The following is a 19235-nucleotide window of genomic DNA, read 5'->3' on the forward strand; positions in this document are numbered from 1 at the left end:
CCAACTCACTTATTCAATCCTCAGTCATTGTGGTTACTTAATTTATTTAGCATTCAAGTCCATTCCAGATACTTCGGGATTTTCCAGAGTAATTCAAGCGTTCCTGATTTTTCAGACACATGATGCACTTCCGTTACATTCAATTTGGTCTTTGTGGCTGATTTGTCGTGCAAACGTCCAATTCTTAGTACTGAATGCGATCCAGAGTTGAACTAAGTTGAATACTTCTAAAATTTATCATCGAGTCAAACTTAAGAAGACGAACACGCATTCCAGTAATATCTATGTCATTCAGGTATTGACATAGCTTTAGGGTTGATCTACTCACTTAAATTGTGTTCCATTACTTTTAAAGGTAGGCCAATACCTATGCTTATTTGGATTCTTTAATTAATCCAAGACATTTACTTACTTTAGGCCATAAGGGTATTTTGGTAATTTTGATGTTCAGTTTTATTCCATTCATTTCAGAGCTCGAGGATATCCAATCATTCCTTAGCTTGGTGACATTCTTGAGTCATTTCCATTACAGGGGTATTTTGGTCATTTTACAGATCCACGGTATTTCAATCTTTTTCCTCCATTCGGTCTTATTATTTAATTCCAATTTATATATTTTACTTTAGTCCTTTCGAACAATTCTGACAGCAAAATACCCCCATTAAATTATTCTTCAAGTATTTACTCATTATTCGGATATTTTCGAGTCAAGTGTCTTCTCAAATTTTACAAACGGAATATCATGAATTTTCCTGCTAAGTCATGATCTTAACAATCAAATATGTACTTAATCGACTTAAGTACGAATCCTCTAAGTATTTTCTCATTCAGGGTTAACTCAGACTATTCGATCTCTTAAGGGTATTTCTGTAATTTCTTAACCAGATAATTTCGATATTAGCTTTTAACGAAAATAATATAATTTAGAGATCCTATGATTAATTGCTTTCCTGAACCTTCTCTGATCTTGAAGTGATTCCTTAACAGACTTATAGTATCTTGCATAAACCCTCTTGGTGTTAAAAACCGGTTATCCATAATTTCCAAGTAAAACTAACATTTCCTTATGCACATGAATAGTTTTAGCAGATCAATAATTCTTTTCAGATTTATTAATCTACTTCCAGAGACAATTCTTGTCATTTTCCACCATAAGGGTAATTTCGTAATTTTACCTAATCGAAATATTCTCATAATTTATCATCTAAGTACCTTTAATGAGATAAATTATAATCTACAATCCATGATTGATTCTTTTATCACTTAATTTCAGAACTTGTAATTAATTCCAACTGTCCTCCAATTTCTATAATAGTCATCTGAGCCATATTCAGTTATCTATTTTCTACCGTATTCATATCTAGTGTAGATCTTCATTTATTACACATATAAGACCAAACATTTCCATTCATGCATTTACCAATACCAACATGTTCTATAAAGCATAAAGAGGTAGTAAAGTATTACCTCGATTTCCGTGCAATACTGATCGACCATAAAAATTCCATTCGAACGCCTTTGATCTTCAATTCAACTTCCAATAATTCCTCAGATACATATCAACATAAATTATATCAGAAACGGAGCTTAATTACGATAAACAGATCGAATCGGGTGATAAATCAGTGAAAGACGGCTTACCGAGTTCGAATTTGGCGAAACGGACTTCGGATTCGGATTCAGGACGTCGAAAGCATAAAATATGACTTTTCGGAAATTTGGAATTTTCGGTCAAAATCAAAGTCAACGGGTTTGACCGGTAATTTTGAGGCCTTCGGGTTCGAATTTCGAAAAACGGACAGCGGAATCAGATTTGGAACGTCGAAAAATGTCAGGATAGGTATACTCGGTCGAAGTCAAAGGTCGTTTAATGCCCGATCAAAGCCGGTCAAAGTTTTGGTCAACAGTGGTCAACTCCGGTCAACGGTCAACGGGTCGGGTCAACGGGTCGGGTCGGGTCAACGGGTCGGGTAAACGGGTCGGGTCGGGTCAACGGGTCGGGTCGGGTTGTGACCGGTCAAACCGGTCAACTATTCACTAAAACCGGTCAAACCGGTCATTTAGACTATCCCCACTCGCAGTGGCGGCGCGTGGGGGCGCGTGGGCACTGTTCCGGCAGCGTAAAATTCACAGAAAAATTTCTAAAAATTATTTTGAGCGATTTCGAGATACTTACAAAGCTCGGTTCACAATTTTGAACGGCGGAGAGCTCGATTTTAAAACGTCGGAAACTTTGACCGCTTCACCTCCACACGCGCTGCCGCCGCCGGAGAAAAAGGAGAACACCGGTGGACTCGGAACGGCACAAGGAACACGATGGTGCGGGAGGTGTCGTAAACGGATCATCGGATCGTCGTGAATCGATGAAAAACCAACTAAAACGAGTTATTACCGACGATACTTCCGACTGAAATTCACGACGAACGGCGATGATTCACGACGAAATGTTTGAGGGGTTTTGTTCCTCGATTGACAACGAACACGATGGTGGTTTCGGCTCATCGATCGGAGGTCGGACGGCGAGTAGATCGGAGTTCAAAGAGGGGTTGACGGGAGAGGGAAACTGGAAAAATTTCCAGAAACTGAGCACGGGTGGGGGATTATATTTCAACATATATAAAAAATGGTTAAATCATGGGTTTAGCCACTGAATTTCCTGTACTTCTTAAAACGGTCTGCCAACTTTAAAATCTTACAATTTAATCCCCGTTTCTTTCAAAAATACCAATTAAATCCACCACTTTATAATTTCTTAAATTTAGCCCCTAAATTGGGGTGTTACATTTGGTACGTATGATGTCTGATTTAAAACAATGTTGAACTTGGAGAATATTTTTTTTTTGGATAAGTAAATTATATTCATCCAAAAAAAAGTACAGCAAAACTGTTACAAGAACAAGGCAAAATCAGCACTAGATCAACCCCCAATTTATACCCACTTGCCTATTTACATCATCAATCTCCTGTAAACTATAGCTATACAATTTGATTTTTACAGCATCTTTAATACTACTTACAATCATATCAGCAGAACGCGAAACACCCCTAAAACTTCTATGGTTACGCTCCTCCCAAATGTAATACAAAAAACCAGTCCAGCCAAGCTTAAGAATCCTCACCCTGAGAGATTTGCCCTTCAAGTTAACAATCAACCATTGAAGGCAATCGTCCCAATTAAGCGAAACAGGACGAATCCCACAGGAGACTAGCACAACATCCCAAACTTCTTGAGCAAAGAAGCAATCAGCAAAGAGATGGTCCCGGGACTCAATCCCAGACCCACACAGGACACATCCATGATCCAAGACCAGACCGAACCTAATCAGCCTATCTCTCGTAGGCAGTCTATCAAGGGTGGCCATCCAGGCAATAAGGGAGAATTTTGGAATATGAGCAGGGAACCAAATGATCCTGTGCCAAGTAACTTTCGCTGCACGAACTCTGATCTGATCCCAAAGTCATTTACCCTTAATCAGGCTCCAATTAGTACAAGGAATAAACAAGTTCCTAGCCTCCTCACGAAGTTTCAACAGCTTTTTTAACAACCAGCTGAAATAGGCTTTGTACTCAACTTCCCAGAAGCTTACAGCTTTAAGACAGTATGCATATAACCATGCAATCCAGAGAGAACCATCATTTGCAAGAATTTTTTTAATGAGCAAAAGGCAGCAAGCCTTATTCCAAAGAACAAGACTTCTTAGACCCAGACCCCCCTCAGACCTAGGTGAGCAGATTTGGCTCCAACTTACACGAGCACCTCTGGCAGGGACATCACAACCTTTCCAGAAAAAACGCATGCAAAGCCTCTCAACATCATTGATAATCCCCTTGGGAAGAACCAGCTGCCTGCTCCAGAAGTTAAAGATACTGAACAAGACGGTTTTTACCAACTGCAGCCTGCCCCCAAAACTGAGCTTTTTACTAGACCATTGAGCCAGTTTACCTTTAATACGTTCCAAGAGAGCAAAACAGTCCTTCCCCGTGAGTTTACGAGTAACAAGAGGAACTCCAAGATACCTGATAGGGAACTGCGCAGTCTTAAACCTAGTAGCTTGCTGAATCAGACCAAGAGTGTTAATGTTTAAGCCACAGGCAAAAAATTCTGTCTTCAAAACATTTAGCTTTAATCCTGACAGTTCGTAGAAAACCTCTAAAGTGCTCAGCACTCCCATCACAGACTCAAGAGAGCCATGGAAAAAAACTAACAGATCATCCGCGAAGCAAAGGTGAGTGAGAGAGACTCTCTTGCATTTGGGATGGAATCTAAAAATTCCTCTCTTGGCAGCAGCATTCAACAGGGAGGATAGGACATTCATTACAATAACAAAAAGGTAAGGGGATAGAGGATCCCCTTGCCTAATCCCCCTAGCCCCTTTAAAGTACCCTACTAAACTACCATTCAAGCAAACAGAGTACATAGGGGTGGTAATACAAGCCTTGATCCAATTGTAAAACACATCAGGCAGCCCCATTGCCTCCAGAACAGACAGCAAAAAATTCCAGTTAACAGAATCAAAAGCCTTTTGTAAATCAATCTTTACAGTACATCTAGGAGAAAGGTTTTTCCTAGAATATCCCTTCACAATTTCCTGAGCTAACAGGGTATTATCAACTATGTTTCTACCCTTGACAAAAGCTGATTGATTGTATGAAATCAGACCAGAGAAATAAGGAGTAAGTCTATCAACAAGAATTCTGGTGATAGTTTTGTACACAACTGAGCAGCAAGAAATAGGCCTAAAATCCTTGGCTAGGGCAGCATTTGGAGATTTAGGGACCAAAACTAAGGCTGTGGAATTGAAGGAAGGCAGTAAACAGGATGTAGAGAAGAAATACCTCACAGCAGCAATGAAATCACTGCCCACAATGCTCCAGGCAGCTTTGAAGAAGCCAGCAGTGTAGCCATCAGGGCCAGGGCTTTTATCCTTCCCTTGTCTGAAGAGAGCCTCTTTGATCTCCACATCACTCACCTCCTTAGTAAGACATATATCTGCACCTTCAGGAAGACAAACATTAATCAAGTTCTTCAGATCTTTAGCAGGGCAGCCTTTAACTGAGGGGTCAGGAGAGCCAATGAGGTTAGTAAAAAAAACCCACTAACTCAGCAGCCATATCTTTAAAAGAATCAAACACCTGCCCATCCTCGCTTTTAATTACTCTGATAGTGTTCCTCTTTTTGTTAGCCTGAACCTTCTTATGAAAGAACTTTGTATTCAAGTCCCCCTCACTAAGCCAATGAGCTTTGGCTTTCTGTCTATAGAAGACAGCTTCAGCAGTTTCCAAATCCACAAGTTCAGAATGAACCCTATTCTCATCATCAATCCTTCTTAGAGCTGTGTGAGTCAGATTAAAAGTTTGGATATGCTCCAATTCAGACCTTTTATCTTTGACTCTACCAGAAATGTCAGAGAAAAACTCATTGTTAAGCTCCTTGAGTAATGGCTTAAGCCTCCTCAGCTTATTGAAAAAACAGCACATAGCAGAGCCTCCACAATGTCTCTGCCAGGAGTCTCTAACAGTGATCAGGAACCTATCATGGCCAATCCAACAATTAAAGAACTTAAAAGGCTTTGGGTGCATGGTCATTGTTGCCTTATGTGACCACAACAAGCCTAAACAATGGTCAGAAACCCCCTGGGCTTTATATTCAACAAAAGAGTCTGGGAAATCCAATAACCATTGATCATTGACTAAAATTCTGTCAAGCTTGCGGGCCAAGAAAGAGTCATCCTGCTTGGAGAATATTAAATTATAAACGTTCAGATTAAAATTACATTAAATTATCTATATTAGCTTCTAAATATTCGTTTTAGTTTCCAAATATTAAAATGATATTATGCTGTTTTTATATATTTAAATAAATAATTATTTGTATTCTAAATTTTAATAGAATTTATAATCGATGAAATCTCTGTCGTAATAGATTTAGGGTCATGAGCATATTTAGTATAATAACTTAATAGTTACATTTGTTAAATAAAATTACTTACCAAATCTTTAATTCACTATATAGTTTTCTGAATGTAGGATTGATCGAGTCAAACCCATACAAACAGTAACTATTGGTATACAATTATAATTAAGTCTTAGAAACACTAACATATTTTATAAGACGTTTGGAAGAAATGACGTCTTCTACTTTGTTATTCTAAAAGACTTGATATCTTGATTGTATATAATCTGAATAATATTTTCCAAAAATACGAGATAATCTACACATTTTTATATCGACTCTATAATACACGTAAATATCTGAATTTTTTTTCTGACACCTTAAATAAATCGATCTTTTCTCCATCACATAATCTAAGGAATTCTATTTCATCAACTGCCAAGTTTGATTTATTTTATTTTTTAATTTTCTATTAGAATTTAAAATTTATATTAAAATATAATAAGAATATAAATAGTTTGGCCAAATTCATATGGTTCAATAAATAAAAACAATCTAAATATTGAATTATTTGCATCGACCGAAGTACTAGTAAAATTGAATTATTATTGCTTAAAAAAGAAAAGCACAAACAAAAGTGTGGTGTGAATCAGCCACGTCATAAGGGGAAGTTATGCGGTGCGGCGTTTAAAAAACGGTTAAAAAATGACGTAACCGGTTAAATAAGTGACCGGTTAAAATTTAGACTGATTATGTTATATCATTTAATCGGAAATATTATCAAGCACAATAACATATTAGGTACCGCTTATATAATGTAATAGATATCGCTTATATAATAAAATATGTTAATTACTGGAAACATTATCAAGTACAATAATATATTAGGTAAAACTTATATAATGTAATAGGTAGCGCTTATATAATAAAATAGGTTAATTACTGGAAACATTATCAAGCACAAATAACATATTAGGTAGCGCTTATATAACGTAATAGGTAGTGCTTATATAATAAAATATGTTAATTATTTAATTTGTTATTACAATATATTAGGTAAACACCTAAAATATTACCAAGGATAACATAATCGGTTATTTACTGAAAACATTATCAAATATAATAATGTAAACGGTAAAAAAAAATAGGCGCTACCTATTACATTAAACTACCTACCGGATATGTTGAAAGTGTCGATTCTATTTAAATAAGTATCGACACTTTTGAAATTTAAAAGAAAAGCAGTAATAGCGCCTATAAAGTATCGATACTTTATAAAAATATATAGATACTTTACAATATAACAGGTAAAAATATGACAAAACCCAATTTCATTATGACAAAGCCGATAAAATTTACCGGATATGTTGAACTGCTTGATAATGTTTCTAGTAATTAACCTATTTTATTATATAAGCGCTACATATTACATTATATAAGTGTTACATATTACATTATATAAGCGCTACCTAATATGTTATTGTGCTTGATAATGTTTCCAATAATTAACCTATTTTATTATATAAGCGCTACCTATTTTATTATATAAGCGCTACATATTTTATTATATAAACGTTACCTATTACATTATATAAGCGCTACCTATTACATCATATAAAATGATCGATACTTTACAATATAACAGGTAAAAATATGACAAAACAGTTTCATTATGATAAAACCGGTCAAATTTACCTGATATGTTGAAAGTATATATATTTTTTATAAAAATATATCGATACTTTGTTGAAAGTTATGTAATTTATGTTTCAAAATTTTTTAATAGTGTTTCATGTTTTCCACCTATAATATTAATTTAATAATTTCATTTACACAAAAAATTATTTGATTGTTTTGATATTTTATAAAATATTATTTAGAATTTAAATTTAATAATTTTAACCAAAGATAATAATAAATATGTAATATCTATGTTTATTATTTTTAATTTAATAATAATATATATCGTAACATAAAAATAAACAATTAGACGTGTATAATTACTAAATTAATATCTTAAAACTTACTAAAAAATAACCTTAAATTAATGTTCTTCACAGTGAAATAAGTATGAATACTTAAATATATGTATTAATACTTACCGATAACCAAAGTTTATCGATTTTCAAATTTTTTAATAATTTTTCATATTTTCTATCTAAAATATTATTAATCTATCAACGTAATAAATAACGCTAAACCAAATTTATTAAATATCTTTTAATATATCTAATAATAGTGTATATTAACAATATATTAGTCGCATTTCCTCAACAATCCCCGTCATAATGCAAGTATCCATGGGAAGACATAATATCTCCCACATGTGGAAATGCGGCACCGTCTTCAAGCGACGAGTGATCATTGGATCAAAATGATTAAAGTCAAACACAAATCCAACGGGTCCACAACCTAAGCCTAAAAGCAAGCGAAACATCTGATCCAGACTCTCCCCTGGCTTATTTATTGACGCGTTTTCATTTCACCAAACCCTCTTCTCCTCCCTTTTGCTCCCTCTCTCTCGCTCTCTCTTGCATTTTTGTTGATTTGCCTTTGGCTGTTTTACTTGGTTTTTGTTTTTGTTTAACTGCCTCTCTGAAATATCGGGGATCTTTATTTTCGTGAATAAGGCGCATTTTCTCTGTTATCATTAGCCTGATTTTACTCGAATATGAGGTTGGAGGAAGAGTTCTCTCATTGGGACCACTGCGACGAAGAGGAGCAACCCGAAACGATGTCGCAATGTTCCATCGGAGGTTTGCAACAACAACAACAACAGAAGCTTGTTGTTGTCGGTTATGCCCTTACCTCTAAGAAAATCAAGAGCTTTTTACAACCCAAGTTCGAAGGTTTAGCCAGGTGAATATTGGGTTTTCTTTTTTCCTTTTTGGAGTCCAATGCTTGTTATTCCAAAATCGAGAATATTCTCTCCCGCTGGACGTCGCTGTCGTGATTTTTGTGAATGATATTACATCCACCACATAACTCCAATAAGCCAAAGATTTTTGTTTTACGACTTTCGTTTATTGTGGTGATTATAATATGCTTTTTCCTTAATTTATTTTTGAATTGATCCTTTCATATATTTATTATTTATAGGTTTTATTGTGCCATTATTTGACTTTCTTGCTGGTAAAATGTTACTATCATTACTTAATGCTATCCTTTCAAGCTGAACCTTAAATTTCTTCCATGGCTCTATGGAAATGGTATTTATTGTTCTTTTTGGTCAAGTGACTGAGGCATGAGTCTCTGCTAATACTAAAATATGTGTTTATTTCTGTTGTGTTTTTAAATTATGGAATTTGGTGGTTTTGTACCTTGATAGGAGAAAAAGGCTCGACTTTGGCGCTTAGCATAAAGTCTATGTTGCTGTTGATGTGTTGTTTGTTTCTTTTGTGTTAGTAACTGTGTGAAATGTTGGATATGGTGCAGGAATAAGGGGATATTGTTTGTTGCAATTGATCAAAATAGGCCTCTTTCAGATCAAGGTCCTTTTGATATTGTATTGCATAAGGTAAGTACATGTCTTTGCATATGTTTAATTGTGTGTCGTGTTATTAAATTTCATGACGAAGTGAAAAAAGGGGCTTAACATGATCCATATTTTCATCTGATGCAGATGACTGGAAAAGAATGGCGCCAGGTTCTTGAGGTTGGTCCAAATTCTACAATCGTATAATTTATGTCCTTTTTTTTTTCTTTTTTCCTTTCAACCATGAATGCTATGGAATGATTGAGTGTGAAGCCACTTCTGTTTGATACATTATGTTGTGATTTTGATGTGTTTTTACATGGGAGGAACCAAATTACCCAGTGACAGTTGTCAGACAATTGTTGTACTTAAATATCATAATTGTCTGACATAATTTGCAGACTTAATGCTCTTTCCTTCCTCATGAAACATGACTTGATAATTGAGGTTGAAGCCTTAAGATTCCAGCAAGTGAGGATGTTTCTACTTCCATGGCCAATTGGCCATCTGGCTGATTTTTCAGGTTTTCTTAGCATTGCACGCGAAACAAAATTTTTCATTGTTTTGTATGGCTTCATATGTCCTGTGTATACAATTACACCTTTCTGTCCTGACTCAAACCAAGTGTAGGATCTGGTGTACCTCTATATTTGCCATATCATGCTTGAGGAAGTGACTGGCAGTAGGATTCAATTGTTTGCAAATACCATAATGTGTTCTACAATGACAGCAACAAACTTATGCCTCGGCAACATAAAAATTCTTACTATCAACTTCATCACTAGTTCTCTGGAACTTGGATATTGCTATTTATTTGTATATATTAAGAGTAGATAAGCGGTTCAGTGAACAATTCTTAAATTTGGTATACTTATAGGTTTAAAGAGGTATCAGCTTCTTAAATCATGCTCAACTTCTTTGGAATTTGTTGCTAGAATGTAAATTCAATTCATTACTATGTGGTCCGATTTCCTTTTGATCCTCAGTGTTTTGAGCCGTTTCTTTAGTATCTAGGTGACGTTTAGGCACCTGATGAAAATTGTATCAGATGACTAACTAATTTTGATACCAATTTTTTTTGACCGTTTTCTTTTGATTGTAAACGAAATACAGTGAGCCTGTTTTGATGCTGACTTTCAAATGACTTCATAGTTTTATGTCGCTTAATTTATTATGTTTCTCTACTTTGTGGTGTCTTTTTATTTGGTTATTTAATGGGGTCCTTATTGGCCTGTTGCTCTGCTTTCTTGAATATCTTGTTCTTGTATGAAAGGTCTTCAAGTTTCAATAGTTCAGTTTCTGCATGGTTTTACGTCGCAACCAGAGGATGGTTTGTTGTTAATCACAGCGCCCAAAGGAAAATCTATAAATTTGACTTGTGATTTTGTATGAATACCCAGTGGATTATATACATATGAAGTATTTTAGGTGTCTGTTTTAAAACCTTTTCTTCTGGATAGAATGAATGAAATTCTTATCACAAAAACTAAGAAACAAGGATTGTAGACTCTTTCCCTTTTCTTTCTGGGCAAAGGACTATGAAGTGTGTACTTTTGGGAAGTAATTGGTTTTACATGCATCAAAAGTTACGTCAGTGAAGTTTTTTTGTCTCTAGATCCATTTGTCTGCTTTTTACGCATTTTGTGTTGAGACCAATCCTATACATTAATTACCATATAACTGCAGGATTATAGACACACACATCCAGAAGTCACGGTTCTTGACCCTCCTGATGCTATACAACATTTGCACAATCGCCAATCCATGCTACAATGTGTTGCAGACATGAACTTATCCAGCTCTTATGGTAACTTGTGCTATCTTTTTTGGTGACATTAGAACCTAGGTCTTTTCCTCCCTCTTGCTCAAGCAACTTTTTGGTTTTTGATGAAACGTCATTAAATCAACTCCCATGCTGAGCAAAGTTGATATTGTTTTACCATGCAGGAAAAGTTGGTGTTCCTAGGCAATTAGTAATTAAAAAAGACGCATCATCCATTGCTGATGCTGTAAACAAAGCTGGGCTGATACTACCCCTTGGTATGTACATTTTGTCTTGTGTTATAATATGTGGTTAGCATTCTTTAGGGCTGTTGAAGTTATACGTAATCTTCTATATTGTAGGTTGTGCATTAGGCTTAATAATCTGTTGTGTTGTCTGTTCAATGTCTGTGAGACCAGCCAAAGAGTTGTTTTGCCTAGATCATTCTCCCAATCATGTGATTTTGTGTTCTTTTTAATTTATTTTATTTATACACACACTCGTGTATATATAGAGAGAGAATTTATTGTACTCATAATTTTCGTGGCAATTTGTTCTAATCAAGCTTTAATTTTCCCACATTGTTTCAGTGGCGAAGCCATTGGTTGCTGATGGAAGTGCAAAGTCACATGAATTATCACTTGCTTATGACCAATACTCTCTCGAGAAATTAGAACCCCCACTTGTTCTTCAGGAGTTTGTTAACCATGGTATGCAGCTGCAATTCTTAGGAGGCTCAATGGCTTCAACTTTTTGGACTTTAATGAGCAATGTTCAGCTGATGTACTGTTTTTTCCTTATGTCTGTAGGAGGTGTTCTCTTTAAGGTTTATATTGTTGGAGAAGCCATTAAAGTAGTTAGGCGTTTCTCTTTACCTGATGTCACTAAAAGAGAGCTCTCCAAAATTAAGGGTGTTTTTCGGTTTCCACGGGTTTCCTGTGCTGCAGCTTCGGCAGATGATGCAGATTTGGACCCTAGTGTGGCTGGTGTGTTGCCCCATTCGAGAATTACCCCCTTTTCGTTTGCTATTTTTTCAATTTTGCTTGGTCCGTTTTTAACATGAATGCTTGATCAATGAAATTGTGTTTGGATTTTGGTTTAGCCTGAAAAGGCGGAACCTTTGATTGTGGCTTTTCAGTTAATTTTAGGCAACAAATTGAAAGGCTTTCTTAAAACCAGGCGTTTTGTATCTTAATAGGCCCTCACATTTTTCTTCTCTTTTATTGCAGAACTTCCCCCTCGCCCTTTACTTGAAAGACTGGCCAAAGAGCTTCAGCGGCGCCTGGTAGCTTTTTAAATTTTGTCTATTATTTCTCTGCTTTTTACATACACCAACCTGTAGAATAATTTGATTAAATCTGTTTTTTTATCTTTTTGGTTATATGTAGGGTCTTCGGCTATTTAACCTAGACGTTATCCGGGAGCATGGAACCAGGGATCATTTTTTTGTCATTGACATAAACTACTTTCCTGGCAAGTGAAACTTCTACCTTTATAAACCATATCATGCTCTGCCATTTTCGTACCTGGTTTAAAGTACATGCATGCTATCGTGTTCTTTGTTTGAAGCACCTTGCAGACAACTGACTCGCTCTGGAATTGTTTGTGAAAAATAATGCAGGGTATGGGAAAATGCCTGGCTATGAACATATATTTACGGACTTTCTCTTGAGCCTAGGACAGAGTCGATACAAGAAAAGATTGAGCTAGAAACTTTATGAAAGACTAGGACACCCCAAAAGCATTAGATGGTGCTGTTAAATAATCACATGATGATGCCTTGCAGTTGTTTCGGTACCCAATTGTATAGCATCGCGAAATTCCTGCTAGCAGCTGGTGGAGGGTGCCATATCAAAGCACAAAAGAACCCAGCCTTCAAGTTCTGTAGTTACATGAAGCTGGTTGGATTGTCTCCTATTATCGATGTAAACAGCTCTATGAAAACCAAACCTGTGGTGCTCAATTCTTTTGTTCAACACTTTACATGTAACATGACGATGGGCGAGCTCTTTCCTGTACCACCCAATAACATCTGATGTTTCCATCTTTTATAATATGTATAGTTTTGTTCCTTTAAATTTCTTAGCAACACTTTTTTTGTATATCAGTGGAGCAGTAGTTAATTGGAAGTACCACTCATATGTGCTTAAGTTGCCCCAATCTCGAAAACATCACTCGATTTCACATTTAATCTGATAGCCCAATTTTTCGATAAAAATTAACAAATAATTTGATGAGTCTCAATGTTATCTAGAAGATTTTGTAACTGTTAGATTTAACCTCGTTAAAAGAACGTGTGGGGTGACTTGGAAACGTAAACCTAAACATGAAAACGTAATTTTTAAGAGAGAACAAACTAAACTGATGGCAAATCCATCTGGAAGTCCAAGGTTTAAGAACATTGATGAGTACATATCAGGCTCATTCAATCATTTCAAAAACCCAGATAGGGTATGATCGACATAATGATTAACAAGAAACTACCCGCTTGAAGCAGTTGCCTGTAGAGCAGCCTCAGCAACGTCGCCGGCGCTTGAAACAAAGTTCCAATCAGGAGGGAGCGGAGGCAAAGGAGCGTAAACGGTGGGCTTCCTCCTTACGTCCCATGAGTGCGTCTTGCGTGGCCTTGTCTTCATATGATGCTTCGTTGCATTCTTTTGCGGCCTGGATGAACATTCTATAAACACCCCACCTCCGGAAACCGTTGAAGATGGAAGGTTACGTGCCTTAATTGAAGGAATAGAGATGGAATTGGGAACGAAGGTGATTTTGGGAGCGGAAGTTAGGAGAGTATTGGCATTCCCATTGTTTCTTTAGCCTCTCGGGGTGAATAGCGTGAAATAAAATAAGCGCCTTCGCTTGTGGATTACATACATGAGCAACTTTCGATTTGGCAAAATTTCAAGTACAAAATTTGTTAGGCTTCATGGTTCCTATTTTCTATTATGGGTTTTGGGCCAACCCATTCAATACTGTTTAGTTAGTTTGCATTTGTTTGTTCTGTGCTTGTGAAATAAATCCTTCGGTTAAAATCGGACAGGTGATTACTATCAGAGTCGAGTAATCCTTGGAGTCGGTTAAAGTCGTTTGGAAACGAAGGGAAAGGGTATGAAAAGAACGTAAAGGATGGTCAATAACGGTTCACGACTTATCTGGTTCAACTGTAGCCTCGACTTCACTGGTTACTCCTTTCGTGGCTTCACCGGGATTGGTCCGAGTCAACCGCTCCAATCCTGACTCGCGGTTTATTATCCATCCAGGAGGTGGTACCTAGAAACCTTGGGGCTGTCTCGAGGCTTGGCGAAACCATGGTTCTTCCGATGGGCTCGGTTACGATTTCAAACTCATTCCTGATATGAGCGCGACAACCATTGTTCTGACTGACGATATATTGGCCAGCTAAATCAAGAGCATTGAAATTTGATTCCATGGTGAAGCGAGCAATACATGTTTGTTTTGCATACTTTTAAGCAATAATTGCTCTACCTAAAGTAAAAATATACCCACTAGTGGAACTTACTTCATCATTATCAATTACCCAATTTGCATTACAATATCCTTCCAGAATTGTAAGGTATCTAACGAATTTAAGTTCATAACTTATTGTACATTTAAGATATCTGAGTAAACGATAAAGAGCATTCATATATTCACCACAAGGATTGTAATTTAGATGCATATAGGAGCATATAATTGCATTTAATGTGTTAAAAACATTTTGATGTTTCGATAATAAATTAAATGTTATTGGATTTCAAGATTTTCTAATCATTTTCAAATATATATTAGATCAAACTATTCGAATATCAAAATATTACTCCAAGTTTTTCAAATGTCAATTTAAATCCTTACTCAAGTGTAAAAGTGTGTTTTAATCTTTTAAACAATTTAACAAAGTATTTCAAGCCTTAATCGAGTCAAAAATATTTTGTTAATAAATCTTAAACCAAAAAACCAGATTGTCCAGAGGGTACTGATACCACAAAGAGGGTACAAATACCCCTATGTAAGATTTGGCTCCGAGAAATAACAGATTGCTCGGAGGGTACCGATACCCCCAGGAGGTACCAATACCCTCAGTCTAATAACGGTCGAAATATTTGAATTTTACACTGCAGGTACCAATACCCTATGAAGGGGTACCGATACCCCCCACGCTCCAAGCTGTTTTATTAATTGTTTTCACGCAATAATGGCTCTATTGACTCCACTAATGATCTCCAACGTTCAGAAGTAATCCAGAGAGTATTTAAACAAGCTTAGGAGCCATTGATCAATAAAAATTAACAAGAATCAAGAGAGAATCAAACAGAAAGCATCAAACCTCAAGTTTGAGCATTTTCAAGCCTATTCCATTCAATATTCATTTTTTCTTTCAAGAACACTTATTATGCTCAATTGTATTATTCTTAAGTATTCTTCCTTTGTTCTAGAATTGTGCAAACATCTTTCCTTATGAGTTTGCAAAATTTGTATTGTTCTCTTTGGGAGAGAGTGTTTTCAAGAATTTGAGGTATAATTCTTGAGAGATTTGTAAGGTTACTCTTTGTCTTCAAAAGAAAGCCAAATTAGTGAATTTGTGGAAAATCCTTAGTGTGGATAGCTAAGGTAGTGGACGTAGACTTTGGTTGAGAAAGTCGAACCACTCTAAATTGTTGTGCAAATATTTTCAATTTTCTGCAAAAGCTTCCATCGAAATTTTTATTGCCAATTCACCCCCTCTTGGCCTATTCCGTCGATCGATTAACTCAACAATTGGTATCAGAGCTTGACTCATTTGAAGGTTTAATCGCCTATTAAGTAGATCCGGGAAGAGTTACATCGATAATCAAGTCATCAATGGCCTCTACTTCAAACTTCGACTCCGGTCTCGATTCAATTCCCCTCAACAAGTCTCATTTCTTCAATGGAGCTAATTACGCTTATAGGAAGAATAAAATGATGTACTTCATTCAAGCAAGTGACATGGGAGCATGGAATGTCATAGAAGATAGATACATCAAACCTTCCACTCATTCAAGATTGTGGAGTGAATGAGAGACAAGAATGTTCCAGCTCAACTCAAAAGCTATCCATATTATATTTTGTGCTCTTGAACCGGATGAATACGGGAGAGTTTCATCTTGTACAACCGCCAAGGAGATATGGGATAAACTACAAGTCACTCATGAAGGCACAAACGAGGTAAAAGAATCTAAAGTTAGTCTTCTAACTCATAGCTATGAAAATTTTAGGATGAAACCGGATGAAGATATCAAAGATATAACGGGAAGATTCTCCATGATTGTCAATGGTCTCAAATCATATGGAGAAATTATTCCAAATGAAAAGCTTATGAGGAAGTTAGTTTACTCTCTTCAAAATCTTGGCAATCAAAGAAGACGGCGATCATCGAGGCTAAGAACTTAAAATCCTTGACTCTCAATGAGCTAATCGGTTCTCTCCTCAAGCATGAAATGATGCTTCAAGATGAGGTAGACCTTGAAAAGACGGATGAGATAAAGAAAGAAACTGAGAAGAAGAAGAAGAACGTGGGAGTTGCTTGTCCGCTCGGTATGAGTACTAAATATGGGTACGGATATATGTGCAAGTATACACAATCGAACAAGTAATACAATGATAAGTGAGTATCGTCTCCACATGGATTGGAGGAAGTCGAATAAGTTCTATCAAAGCGCTTTACTTTGTCACCTAAGTAAAGTTAGTGATGGTATGTACAAATGATAATGCTGTGGAAAAATGAGATGGATGTTGTGGAAATGGAATGGTGGTATGGTAGCAAATGGATATGTCGTGGCAAAGTGGATGTAAATGTCGTGGAAAATTAAATTGTGTTGAGTGCAAACAAATGGAAATATTAAGGCAAAATGAAATGTAAATATACGATTTGATTAATATATATATAGGACTTTATCCTTCTCACATGACAAGCAGCGATGAGAATGAGTGATGGGAGTCACAAGGAAAACCTAAGTCTATTTCTCTGAATGGTATTTCTTCTATGCCTGCCCTGCCCAACAGAGTCTACTAAGGTGCCCTATGCTATCTCTAGTAAGGGACTCGATAGATTAAAGATGTCCTGGCATAACAAATTGGCGTAAACCCCTGCAGTGATCCTATTGGTCCAGATAATAGGATATGTCTCGACAATACCTTTTTGTGGCAGCATTAACATCTAACCTATCGTTTTTGCACAACTTCTTTTAGTCGAATGAAATCCTAACCTTACCTCTAAGGTGGATTAGGCCTATTTACTACCTAGAACCCCTTGCTTATGTAGTTCCTCCCTAGTTTCTCTCGAACACTAAGGATAATTTGCCAAGGTATTCTCTCGAACCCTCAAGACTTCCTAAGGAAAGGCTACTCTCATAGCTCCTACAACCTTAAGACATTAAGTTTCATAAATAAAACAGATTAAAGCATAGCAAAATAATCATTCATTGAAATAAAAACTTAAACATCCAAGTGAACTCCCACCAAATAGGATTAGTCCATAGTGGGGTTCGAAATAAACAAGAACAAAGCAAGTATCATTCATTCCTTACAACCCAATAACAAAATATGAAAACAAAGAACTAAGGGATGAGAGAAAGCCTTTGACGTGCACTGCCCAATGCTTCCCTCGGCCACCAAGCACTGCTCCTAACAAACTGGCTCCTCTCAGATGCTCAGGACGCTAATCCCTCCGGCTTGTCAAGGAGAAATGCCACGGCAAGTAGGATTGACGGAGAAAGATGAGACATTCTCTCTCTAACTTTTTAAGCTCAAATCTGGGTGGAACCAAAGTCTCTAACATTGTGGCTTCATCCTCTATTTATAGGGGAAAATTAACCCTAGGACTTGGTGTTGAAATTCCTAGGAAACCCCAAACCATACTTAAATCACGTGGGTATCGGGCAGAGCATAGCAGTGATCCAGTCTGGGTTGCCGACTGAGTACCCGATATAATCCCACTACAGACGCCTAAGGATAGACATGATCTGCAGAGCAGGCGGCGTGGTCAGCAGGATCGGCTGTAGATGCGCCGACCCCTCCAGCCAGATCTTCGAGGCAGATTTCTCGGGCAGAGCTCTCGGAAAGTCAGAGATAGCTTGCTTCAAAAATATCTTCTCGCACTTTAAGCGCTGTCGAAATGCCAGTCGAACTTGGCAATTTCATTTTGCTCAGCAATCTCCTTATGTCACACCATTTTCTTTCCTTTTCTCATTGCTTTCAATTCCTACACATCATCAAACAAGCACCTTTCCCATAAAACAACACTACTTTAAAAATAAAATGTCGTGACAAACTGAATTCCACCACATGCAACTTGTAACATCCTCAATACCGGGTTAGTGACTAAATTGTAAAGTCTTATAATTTGGTGATTAAAATAGAATGATTGAATAGTATAAAGATTTATTTGTAAATTATTGTATAGAATTGAATTGAAAGGAAGAAGGAATAGAAGGGAAAAGAGGTCATTTACAAGGAAATAAGAAATGAAGGGTTATATATTAATCCACGTGGGTTGAAGAGGGGAGAACACAAAGGCTTCCAGAGTTCTTTTCTTCTTCTTTCTTCCTTGTACGAGTAAAGTAAAACAAAGGTGAGTTTTCTGATTATTGAGTTTCTTGTTAAATTTAAGATTGGATTTTGATTATTAGATGATAACTAAGTTTAAGGAAAGCTTAAGTTATCTTAAAATCAAAGGATGATAAAGTTAGAAGAGATTAAAGATTAGAGGTTCTTGAATGAAATCTTAGAATATAGTTCATATCTAGAATTAGAAGTTAAATTTGACTTGTCATCAATCTATTTAATACATATTAAGTGTTAGAAGTGGAATTAAATCATGTTGCAAAGTTGGTATAATTCTTGAATTTCATGAGGATGATAGGATTTTGAAGTTTAAGATGAAATAAATGAGTATAGATTGGTTTAAGTTTGTGTACTGGAGTTAAGAATATAAAAGGGAATGAAAGATTTAAGCTAAAATGGATAAGTTTTCGAGTTCAAGAAGTGAATTCTGGGCAGAGTGCATCGATACACATCCATTGTGTACCGATGCATCAAGGATAAAATTCCAGAAATTATTGAAGGTGTATCGATGAACATAAAGTGTA

At 36.3% G+C, this 19235-nt stretch overlaps 1 protein-coding gene across 3 annotated transcripts; it reads left to right on the forward strand.

Moving 5' to 3' along the window:
* Nucleotides 1–8350: 8350 nt before the first annotated feature.
* On the forward strand, nucleotides 8351–12903 carry LOC120216587 (inositol-tetrakisphosphate 1-kinase 3). 3 transcript variants are annotated; one of them, XM_039213952.1, is made up of 10 exons: nucleotides 8351–8752; nucleotides 9329–9410; nucleotides 9516–9548; nucleotides 11055–11175; nucleotides 11316–11408; nucleotides 11721–11840; nucleotides 11940–12116; nucleotides 12360–12415; nucleotides 12519–12628; nucleotides 12674–12729. In XM_039213952.1, the coding sequence occupies exons 1-9, from the start codon at nucleotides 8565–8567 to the stop codon at nucleotides 12609–12611; spliced, it is 963 nt and encodes a 320-aa protein (XP_039069883.1). In that variant the 5' UTR covers nucleotides 8351–8564; the 3' UTR covers nucleotides 12612–12628; nucleotides 12674–12729. The 3 variants fall into 3 exon arrangements, with proteins under 3 accessions (XP_039069883.1, XP_039069882.1, XP_039069884.1); XM_039213951.1 differs by lacking the exon at nucleotides 12674–12729 and adding an exon at nucleotides 12752–12903 and having other exon boundaries at nucleotides 8357–8752; nucleotides 12519–12603; XM_039213953.1 differs by lacking the exons at nucleotides 8351–8752; nucleotides 12674–12729 and adding exons at nucleotides 9770–9891; nucleotides 12752–12903 and having other exon boundaries at nucleotides 9323–9410; nucleotides 12519–12603.
* The last annotated feature ends 6332 nt before the right edge of the window (nucleotides 12904–19235 follow it).

This window comes from Hibiscus syriacus, unplaced genomic scaffold (assembly GCF_006381635.1).
Source record: "Hibiscus syriacus cultivar Baekdansim isolate YM2019G1 unplaced genomic scaffold, ASM638163v2 tig00110162_pilon, whole genome shotgun sequence".
In the NCBI taxonomy this organism is placed as follows: Eukaryota; Viridiplantae; Streptophyta; class Magnoliopsida; order Malvales; family Malvaceae; genus Hibiscus; species Hibiscus syriacus.

Excerpts from the sequence above, each read along its gene's own strand:
- LOC120216587 (XM_039213951.1), top strand. The coding sequence starts at position 8,565 with ATGAGGTTGGAGGAAGAGTTCTCTCATTGGGACCACTGCGACGAAGAG. Across the intron at positions 9,549-11,054 it reads AATGGCGCCAGGTTCTTGAG|GATTATAGACACACACATCC; the intron begins GTTGGTCCAAAT and ends ATATAACTGCAG. Across the intron at positions 11,176-11,315 it reads GAACTTATCCAGCTCTTATG|GAAAAGTTGGTGTTCCTAGG; the intron begins GTAACTTGTGCT and ends TTTACCATGCAG.